The sequence below is a fragment of the Pipistrellus hanaki genome, assembly GCF_964339955.1.
Source record: "Pipistrellus hanaki genome assembly, chromosome: 6".
Classification (NCBI taxonomy): Eukaryota; Metazoa; Chordata; class Mammalia; order Chiroptera; family Vespertilionidae; genus Pipistrellus; species Pipistrellus hanaki.
The window spans coordinates 32528443-32539434 of record NC_140508.1 but is presented as its reverse complement, the minus strand read 5'-3'; the positions used below and the strand labels follow the sequence as shown (position 1 = coordinate 32539434).

Below are 10992 nucleotides of genomic sequence, written 5' to 3'. Positions count from 1 at the left end.
TAGGCAGAGCCATGTCCTGTAGGCATAGTTTCAGGCCATGTCCTGGGACATTTGAGGATCCCTCTCATCTCAGTTGGAAAGCTAGACCTGCTTCCCTCACAAGATTTTTAAAAGTGTTTTCTTCTTCTTTTTTTTTCCCACTGAAGACCATACCAATACAAGAAAAGGACTGGAGTCTGGCCAGTGTGGCTCAGTGGTTGAGCGTCAACACTAGACCCAGGATTTCTGCTCAGAGCATATGCCTGGGATGTCGGCTCCATCTCCATTAGGGGGCGTGCAGGAGGCAGCAGATCAATGATTCTCATCACTGATATATCTGTCTCTCTACCACTCTCCCTTCTTCTCCAAAATCAATAAAAGCATACTATTTAAAAACCAAGGAAACAGAACTTAAAAACAAAAAAACAAAAAATCAAAGGGATTGAAGGTCCTCTACACTTTGACAAGCACAGTGGGGTGTTGTAGGGAGCAGAGGCCCTGACCTCTTCCACCTCCTGCATTCTCAGGCAGGTGTCACCTGGGCAAGTAGCTCAGGGAAGGGGCAGAGCTCTCTCCCAGGAGGCAGCAGATCTGAGTGGCAACGGAGCCAATGACAATGTGATGCCTAGGCAAGGGACACACCATTGGGAAATGTGATAATACCTGAAAATTCGCGATAAAGCCACCTTCCCGGCCTGTGTCCAGAAACTGTGGGGAGACCCTGTTGCCACCATGTATAGGATGGAAACTTGGTGATACCCCCCCAAATTAAAATACACATACCCTGTGACCTAGCAATGACACCTCCCGTGGGCAATTCCCTCTAAAGTAGGGTGACACATGGACAAGGGTTCTCCGTGTCACTGTGTGAATATCTCAAGGCTGGGAACAACACACACCCATCAAGAGAAGAGAGTGAATGAAGGATGCTGTCTCCACAGGCTGGAGGGGAGGCAGCTGCTGAAGGAGGGGAAGCTCTAGGTGCCGATGTGGATGCTCTACTTGGAGAAATGTGACTGGTGGTACGGGGAGGTACCCAATCACCTGGGCCACAAAGTCTGAGTGTCAGGGGCATGTGAAGTTATGGGTACCAGTGAACATAAAAGGTGCTGGCTCCCTGTTCAAAGGTGTGCTGGAATGAGCTTTATTCAGTGAGCTGCATTCACCAGGTTTTTGATGGATAGTGTGTCTATCTCTAAAGCAGGGAAAAGCTGCTAAAATCAGATAGGGCTGTGAACAATCTCCTCATTCCTTGGCCATGTGACTTTGGACAGAGTCGCCTTCAACTTTTGACCTCAGGCGCCCCTCTGATCTTGGGGAGTCAGGCTGGATGGTCTAAAGGTCCCTGCGTGCTCACTGTCCAGGATTCAGGATCCCAAGCCTCTGGTAAAACACCCTCAATGAGGACGGTGTTGCCTGAATGGGGCGATCCCTAAGTCTCCCACATGGGGAGCCTCTTCCATGGGTGAGGGACATTGTTAGACAACCCAACTCTGCTGACAGCCTTCATGGGATTCTGGAATAAAGGGGTTTTCCCAGCAGACCCAGGGCGATTGGCCACTTCTGGGCATCTCCTCCCAGTGGGGCTGTCAGAGTGAACAGGAGTCTGGGCCTCTCAGGATTTCCTTCTCCTGGGATGTTTCTGAGGCTGAGAAAAAGCAGCACCTTCTCTACTCGATGCCCTAGTTAGTTCCTCCCACCGGAGGCAGAGAATGGAGCTTCGAGGGGAACAGCCGTTGCCTGCTTTGTTCTGGAGCTGCCTCAGCACACAGCGCAGAGCCTGGCTCACAGCAGGTGCCCAGTTGTTGTCACTAAGCAGGAGCCTCGGCCACATTGAGAGGAGCACTTTTTGGAGGTGGGTGAGGTCTGACCTTGTGATGGACAAGTCACTCAGATCATCAGTCATTCATTCCTGGCACCAAGGGGCTGGAAAGCATAGAAAGGCCAGGGCTGGGGATCCAGACAAGTGGGGGCACCAGACTTGCCCAACCACTGTCCAGCCGTGGTGGCTGACCAAATAGCATGACATCTCCAGGCCTCAACTTTCCTGATCTGCAGGCGGGGTTGGGGGAGAATCAGACCAGGAATCAGATCATGACTATAAGCACCCACCTCCGCACCTGACTCTTAGTTGTTGTTCAAAGATGGAAGTCGATCCCTTCCAGTACTCACCATTCACGCTGAGCTGAGTGCCTGCTCCAGACTTGAGCTCCGTATCATTATCACCGGCTTCTTTCCGGAACTTCACACAGTAGTAGGTCCCTGTGTCTGCTGGGGTGATGTTACTGATGCGGATGGAAAAGTCCGTGTTGTTTCTCCTCGTGGTGTCTGCAACACTTGTTACTCGGGGTAATTGGGCTCCTCTGAAATCATAGATTAACTCCCGGCCTGGCCCTGTCCCTCTGAACCACTTGATGGGCCCCACAGGGAGCAGGGAGGTCACGGTGCAGCTCAGAGTGGCCGTCTCTCCAGGTGCGACGGACACTGACTTCTGAGGCTGAATCACCTGCAGCTCCTCCTCACCTGCTCCTCCAAGAGGGAAGCACAGACTGGTTATTTGCTCAGCATAGGGGACCCTGTGGGCTTGGTCAGTATTTATCAATAATAGCTTTCATGAACTGAGTGCACATCTTGAGCGGGCCTTGAGCCCAGCATTTTGCATGTGTCATACATGTAACCCTCACAATCATCCCGTAATGTGAGAGCCTATAACAAATGAGGATCTGAGGCACAGAGAGATAACAAGAGTATATTTAAGTTTCTTCCCATCAAGCAGTTGTTCTGATGCTAGCAATGGAAGGGGTGTGCTTTGCTTTTTCCTAAAACCTGTGGCTGCCCAGCTGAGCGGATTGGCTCCTGGAGGTACCATCCATCCAGCTTGAGGAGATGAGAGCATTAGCCAGTTTGTCTCTGGCAACCATGGCTGGTCGTCTGATGATGAGGAAGTTGGTGCAGAGAAATAGCACATCTTTTGGAATAACATTCATTTGCAGAGAACTGCAAAAGGAAACCAGTGCTTGCAGAAGACTCACTGAATCCGTACATAGATTCTTCTTTAACGTCTCCCGTTAAAGGGACTGGGTGGTACTTGCTACTGAACCTGAACTACAAGTTGGAATTGAAGCAGGTCATGGCGCGGCTTCAGAATGCTTCCTGAGTAAGAATGAAAAGTTTCTAACAAAAACCCCGAAGCAATCAGAAGCTTTAAGGACGAATGGACTCAGCTGCCTATTTTCTGTGGGCCTCGGGCACTGAAAGAAAGCCTCAGAGAAGCCACAGGTGCTGGACTAGGGAGTGGATCTCAATGGCTTGAATGTGACATGTCTCCATTAAACCTGCAGATGGCAAGGATTGTAAGGAAACACGCTTGTTTCTGGATGGCGAAGGAAGAAAGAATGGGTGTGTGAGGAGAGCCAAACAGATGAGCACCATCTGGGCAGTAGCTCCTAGGAAACCCGCTGCATCCAGACATCAGGATGCTTCACCTCCTGATGACACTACACCCCCAGAGGCAGGTCCTGTCCTTCCCCACAGACTTAGTATCACCTACTGTTCCTATGAGCCCTGCCAAGCCTTCATTTTGGGACTGTTTTTCTTCACAGAAGATGTTCTGACAGGAAAAGCTACAAGGTCATGATAAGTTAGGAAGGGAAACTCTTGATGGTGATTGTCACCACTAATGATAAGCATGCGGCACTGTCAAATCTTCTCATATATATTGTGTTTTATCCTTCTATTAATGCTGAGAGGGCTGTCATCATCCCCATGTTACAAAGGAGGACACTCATGTCCTCAGAGGTGAACTCTGTGTGAGGGGCAGGGCGGACAAGCAATTCCAGGCCTGCGTTCAACATCCATCATTATTTCTCCAAATGATTTCCCACAGCCTGTGCCCAGGAACATAACACCTTGATTTGAGTCTAGAATATGAACTCCTGCTCACTGAGTGCAGGGCCCTATAAGAGAGGCCCCCTTCCCTCCCTCAGTCTGCAGAGACAGGATGCTGCCCACAGCCGTGCTGGGGCTCAGCGACCCCTCTCTGCTCCATCCAGGCCGCTGTGCACGGCGCCTCCTGGGGCAAGAAGGGAAGGCCTCCTGGCTGCCTCCATAGGCAGAGCCATGTCCTGTAGGCATAGTTTCAGGCCATGTCCTGGGACATTTGAGGATCCCTCTCATCTCAGTTGGAAAGCTAGACCTGCTTCCCCCACAAGATTTTTAAAAGTGTTTTCTTCTTCTTCTTCTTTTTTTTTTTTTTTCTGAAAAGCATAACAATACATGACTCTAAGAAAAGGACTGGAGTCTGGCCAGTGTGGCTCAGTGGTTGAGCGTCAACACTAGACCCAGGATTTCTGCTCAGAGCATATGCCTGGGATGTCGGCTCCATCTCCATTAGGGGGCGTGCAGGAGGCAGCAGATCAATGATTCTCATCACTGATATTTCTGTCTCTCTACCACTCTCCCTTCTTCTCCAAAATCAATAAAACCATACTATTTAAAAACCAAGGAAACAGAACTTAAAAACAAAACAAAACAAAAAACAAAAAATCAAAGGGATTGAAGGTCCTCTACACTTTGACAAGCACAGTGGGGTGTTGTAGGGAGCAGAGGCCCTGACCTCTTCCACCTCCTGCATTCTCAGGCAGGTGTCACCTGGGCAAGTAGCTCAGGGAAGGGGCAGAGCTCTCTCCAGGAGGCAGCAGATCTGAGTGGCAACGGAGCCAATGACAATGTGATGCCTAGGCAAGGGACACACCATTGGGAAGTGTGGTAATACCTGAAGATTCGGGATGAAGCCACCTTCCCTGCCTGTGTCCAGAAACTGTGGGGAGACCCTGTTGCCACCATGTATAGGATGGAAACTTGGTGATACCACCCCAAATTAAAATACACATACCCTGTGACCTAGCAATGACACCTCCCGTGGGCAATTCCCTCTAAAGTAGGGTGACACATGGACAAGGGTTCTCCGTGTCACTGTGTGAATATCTCAAGGCTGGGAACAACACACACCCATCAAGAGAAGAGAGTGAATGAAGGATGCTGTCTCCACAGGCTGGAGGGGAGGCAGCTGCTGAAGGAGGGGAAGCTATAGGTGCTGATGTGGATGCTCCACTTGGAGAAATGTGACTGGAGGTATGAGGAGGTACCCAATCACCTGGGCCACAAAGTCTGAGTGTCAGGGGCATGTGAAGCTTTGGGTACCAGTGAACATAAAAGGTGCTGGCTCCCTGTTCAAAGGTGTGCTGGAATGAGCTTTATTCAGTGAGCTGCATTCACCAGGTTTTTGATGGATAGTGTGTCTATCTCTAAAGCAGGGAAAAGCTGCTAAAATCAGATAGGGCTGTGAACAATCTCCTCAATCCTTGGCCATGTGACTTTGGACAGAGTCGCCTTCAACTTTTGACCTCAGGCGCCCCTCTGATCTTGGGGAGTCAAGCTGGATGGTCTAAAGGTCCCTGCGTGCTCACTGTCCAGGATTCAGGATCCCAGGCCTCTGCTAAAACACCCTCAATGTGGACGGTGTTGCCTCAACGGGGCGACCCTAAGTCTCACACATGGGGAGCCTCTTCCATGGGTGAGGGACATTCTGAGACGACCCAACTCTACTGGGAGCCTGCATGGGATTCTGGAATAAAGGGGTTTTCCCAGCAGACCTACTGCGATCGCCCCCTTCTGGGAATCTCCTCCCAGCGGGGCTGTCATAGTAAACAGGAGTCTGGGCCTCTCAGGATTTCCTTCTCCTGGGATGTTTCTGAGGCTGAGAAAAAGCAGCACCTTCTCTACTCCCTGCCCTAGTGAGATCCTCCCACTGGAGGCAGAGAACAGAGCTTCGGGGGGAACAGGCGTTGCCTGCTTTGTTCTGCAGCTGCCTCAGCACACAGCACAGAGCCTGGCTCACAGCAGGTGCTCAGTGGGTGTCACTAAGCAGGAGCCTGGCCACATTGAGAGGAGCACTTTTTGGAGGTGGGTGAGGTCTGGCCTTGTGATGGACAAGTAACTCAGATCATCAGTCATTCATTCCTGGCACCAAGGGGCTGGAAAGCATAGAAAGGCCAGGGCTGGGAATCCAGACAAGTGGGGGCACCAGACTTGCCCAACCACTGACCAGCTGTGGTGGCTGACCAAATAGCATGACATCTCCAGGCCTCAACTTTCCTGATCTGCAGGCGGGGTTGGTGGAGAATCAGACCAGGAATCAGATCATGACTATAAGCACCCACCTCCGCACCTGACTCTTAGTTGTTGTTCAAAGATGGAAGTCGATCCCTCCCAGTAACTCACCATTCACGAAGAGCTGAGTGCCTGCTCCAGACTTGATCTCCTTGTCATTATCACCGGCTTCTTTCCGGAACTTCACACAGTAGTAGCTCCCTGTGTCTGCTTGGGTGATATTACTGATGCGGATGGAAAAGTCCGTGTTGTTTCTCCTCGTGGTGTCTGCAACACTTGTTACTCGGGGGAATTGGGCTCCTCTGAAATCATAGATTAACTCCCGGCCTGGCCCTGTCCCTCTGAACCACCTGATAATCCCCACAGGGAGCAGGGAGGTTATGATGCAGCTCAGAGTGGCCGTCTCTCCAGGTGCGACGGACACTGACTTCTGAGGCTGAATCACCAGTAGCTCCTCCTCACCTGCCCCTCCAAGAAGGAAGCACAGACTGGTTATTTACTGAGCATAGGGGACCCTGTGGGCTCGGTCAGTATTTATCAATAATAGCTTTCATGAACTGAGTGCACATCTTGAGCAGGCCTTGAGCCCAGCATTTTGCATGTGTCATACATGTAACCCTCACAACCATTCTGTAATGTGAGAGCCTATAACAAATAAGGATTTGAGGCACAGAGAGATAACAAGAGTATATTTAAGTTTCTTCCCATCAAGCTGTTGTTCTGATGCCAGCAATGGAAGGGGTGTGCTTTGCTTTTTCCTAAAACCTGTGGCTGCCCAGCTGAGCGGATTGGCTCCTGGAGGTACCATCCATCCAGCTTGAGGAGATGAGAGCATCAGCCAGTTTGTCTCTGGCAACCATGGCTGGTCGTCTAATGATGAGGAAGTTGGTGCAGAGAAATAGCACATCTTTTGGAATAACATTCATTTGCAGAGAACTGCAAAAGGAAACCAGTGCCTGCAGAAGACTCACCGAATCCTTACACAGATTCTTCTTTAACATCTCCCATTAAAGGGACTGGGTGGTACTTGCTACTGAACCTGAACTACAAGTTGGAATTGAAGCAGGTCATGGCTTGGCTTCAGAATGCTTCCTGAGTAGGAATGAAAAGTTTCCAACAAAAACCCCGAAGCAATCAGAAGCTTTAAGGACGAATGGACTCGGCTGCCTATTTTCTGTGGGCCTCGGGCACTGAAAGAAAGCCTCAGAGAAGCCACAGGTGCTGGACTAGGGAGTGGATCTCAATGGCTTGAATGGGATATGTCCCCATTAAACATGTAGATGGCCAGGATTGTAAGGAAACACGCTTGTTTCTGGATGGAGAAGGATGAAAGAGTGGGCATGTGAGGAGAGCCAAACAGATGAGCACCATCTGGGCAGTAGCTCCTAGGAAACCCGCTGCATCCAGACATCAGGATGCTTCACCTCCAGATGACCCTACACCACATGTGTCAAACACAAGGCCCGCGGGCCAAATCCAGCCCGCCAGGCCTTGCAATGTGGCCCGCACCGCGCTGTCATCACTGCACTCCGCTGTCAGTTTATGACATTGTCAGTTTATGACTGTTCAGTAAACCATTCGGCCCGTGATTTAGGCTGGATTTTAGATTTTGGCCCCTTCTCTGATTGAGTTCGACACCCCTACCCTACACCCCCAGAGGCAGGTTCTGTCCTTTACCACAGACTTAGTATCACCTGCTGTTCCTATGAGCCCTGCCAAGCCTTCATTTTGGGACTGTTTTTCTTCACAGAAGATGATCTGACAGGAAAAGCAGGAGCCTGGCCTCATTGAGAGGAGCACTCCCTGGAGGTGGGTGAGGTCTGGCCTTGTGATGGACAAGTAACTCAGATCATCAGTCATTCTTTCCTGGCACAAAGGGGTTGGGAGGATGGAAAGGCCAGGGCTGGGCACCCAGACAAGCGGGGGTTCCAGACTTTCCCCACCACCGACCAGCAGTGGTACCTGAGCAAATAGCCTGACATCTCCAGGCCTCAGCTGCCCTGGTCTGCAGACGGTGAAATCAGACCAGGAATCAGATAATGACTATAAGCACCCACCTCCGAACCTGACACTTAGTTGCTGTTCAAAGATGGAATTCGATCCCTCCCAGTAACTCACCATTCACGATGAGCTGAGTGCCTGCTCCAGACTTGAACTCCTTGTCATTATCACCGGCTTCTTTCTGCAACTTCACACAGTAGTAGGTCCCTGTGTCTGCTGGGGTGATGTTACTGATGCGGATGGAAAAGTCCATGTTGTTTCTCCTCGTGGTGTCTGCAACATTTGTTATTCGGGGGAAATGGGCTCCTTTGAAATTATAGACTAACTCCCGGACTGGCCCTGTCCCTCTGAACCACCTGATGGGCCCCACAGGGAGCAGGGAGGTCACGGTGCAGTTCAGAGTGGCCGTCTCTCCAGGTGCGATGGACACTGACTTCTGAGGCTGAATCACCTGCAGCTCCTCCTCACCTGCCCCTCCTGGAGGGAAGCACAGACTGGTTATTTACTCAGCATAGGAGACCCTCTGGGCTGGGTCAGTATTTATCAATAATAGCTTTCATCAACTGAGTGCACATCTTGAGCGGGCTTTGAGCCCAGCATTTTGCATGTGTCATACATGTAACCCTCACAACCAACATGTAATGTGAGAGCCTATAACAAATGAGGATCTGAGGCACAGAGAGATAACAAGAGTATATTTAAGTTTCTTCCCATCAAGCAGTTGTTCTGATGCCAGCAATGGAAGGGGTGTGCTTTGCTTTTTCCTATAAACTGTGGCTGCCCAGCTGAGCGAGTTGGCTTCTGGAGGTACCATCCATCCAGCTTGAGGAGATGAGAGCATCAAGCCAGTTTGTCTCTGGCCACCATGGCTGGTCATCTGATGATGATGAAGTTGGTGCAGAGAAATAGCACATCTTTGGAATAACATTCATTTGCAGAGAACTGCAAAAGGAAACCAGTGCTTGCAGAAGACTCACCGAATCCTTACCTAGATTCCTCTTTAACATCTCTCGTTAAAGGGACTGGGTGGTACTTGCTGCTGAACCTGAGCTACAAGTTGGAATTGAAGCAGGTCGTTGTTCAACTTCAGAATGCCTTCTGAGTAGGAATGTAAGTTTACCAACAAAGAAAGGGAAGTAATCAGTTGCTTTAAGGACGAATGGACTCGGCTGCCTATGTTCTGTGGGCCCCGGGCACTGAAAGAAAGCTTCAGAGAAGCCACAGGTGCTGGACTAGGGAGTGAATCTCAATGGCTGAATGGGGTATGTCCCCATTAAACGTGCAGATGGCCAAGTTTGTAAAGAAACACGTTTGTTTCTGGATGGAGAAGGAAGAAAGAATGGGCGTGTGAGGAGAGCAAAACAGATGAGCACCATCTGGGCAGTAGCTCCTAGGAAACCCTCTGCATCCAGACATCAGGATGCTTCACCTCCAGATGACCCTACACCCCCAGAGGCAGGTCCTGTCCTTCCCCACAGGACTTATTGTCACCTGCTGTTCCTTAGCCCAGATCACCCTTCATTTTGGTGCTGTTTTTCTTCACAGAAGGAGTTCTGACAGGAAATGCTACATAGTCATGATAAATAAAAAAGGGAAATGAAAAGTGTTTGTAATATTATGTGTTCACAAAAAAAAAAAAAAAAAATCAATGCCTATTACTACCCAATTTCATTTTATAAAACATCTTGAAAAAGAAAAACACAACTTTCCTGGTAAAAAAGCATACTTTCCAGTTCAAGAAAGCTTAGTAGAATACATGTTTACCTTTCTTCCTTCCCAGAATCACTCTGAAGTGACAGAGAAATGGAACAGCATGGTGAATCTAGCTGATACAGATGTAGCTCATTTTCTTTCACTTTGCTATATTGAGCTTCATGGTATTTCATTTTGCACAGGTGTTGGTGGTTTCGCAAATGGAAGGAAAAAAGACCCTCCACCAGAGAAGAGGGGGTGAGGGAAGATGGGAGGGGAATGATTCACCAAGGAACTTGTTTGCATTGTCAACAACCATGGACACAGGCAATAGAGTGGTGAGGGCCAAGGTGGGGTGGGCAGGGGTGTAGGGGGTCAATGGTGAAAATCACACACACAGACAAAGGGGACATCTGTAATAATTTCAACAATAAAGATAAAAATTTAAAAAGACCCTCCCTCAGCAAAAAGGTTATGACTTTTTTAATTACAGAAGTGTGGAACTGAGCCCACAATATCTCTGAGGCAGGCCTGGGAGCCATCAGAGTTGAAACAAGCAACTCCGTCTTAAGAAAATATAGCTCCATCTTAGAATTAAGTTCCTTCTAGCAGAACTTATGCCGTGACCTGCGGGTTTGGCCAGAAGCTAAAGATTAACCTGCCGCTTAGCACATCTTGCTCCAGAGGATCTCTGCAATGTCCCCTTCCTGATCCTCCCCCATAGCTAACCAAGCCTTGGAATGTTACACTGCCCTGGCAGTTAGCCAATCCTGTGTTGCCAGGTACCTTATCACCTTGTCACTCAGTGCCTAAACCAATTATACACTGTCAAAGACCCGGCTGCATAAGCAACCCTGCCCCCCTTTGTTCCTACTGTATATATACTGTTGTTCCAAAAATAAAGTTTGAGGCTTGATCAGAACTTTGTCTTGCCTCCATTTCTCCGTTTCCCCTGTCCCTTCTTTTCATCCTCCACAGGTCCTCCCTCTCCCCACATTGTTGTGCCCCGCAGGTCGGGGCACATGCTTGCTGTAGAGACAAAGGGAAAATGAAAGGATGTCATATGGAAACATTCAACTACATCAGAGATACCTATTTCTAAAACATTTTCCTTGGAAAATGAATCCACTCTTTAATAAAATGGGAACA

At 49.3% G+C, this 10992-nt stretch overlaps 1 protein-coding gene across 1 annotated transcript in view; it reads right to left on the bottom strand.

Annotated features, from left to right (window-relative positions):
* Nucleotides 1-10992, bottom strand: part of LOC311624522 (immunoglobulin gamma-1 heavy chain-like) — a 76134-nt gene that overhangs the window by 45751 nt on the left and 19391 nt on the right. The window contains exons 2-4 of the mRNA XM_084887880.1: nt 8508-8628; nt 6262-6500; nt 2152-2508 (exon numbers count right to left, since the gene is read on the bottom strand). Of these exons, the coding sequence (XP_084744006.1) occupies nt 2152-2508; nt 6262-6500; nt 8508-8628 (717 nt within the window). The remainder of the gene's footprint in view (nt 1-2151; nt 2509-6261; nt 6501-8507; nt 8629-10992) is intronic.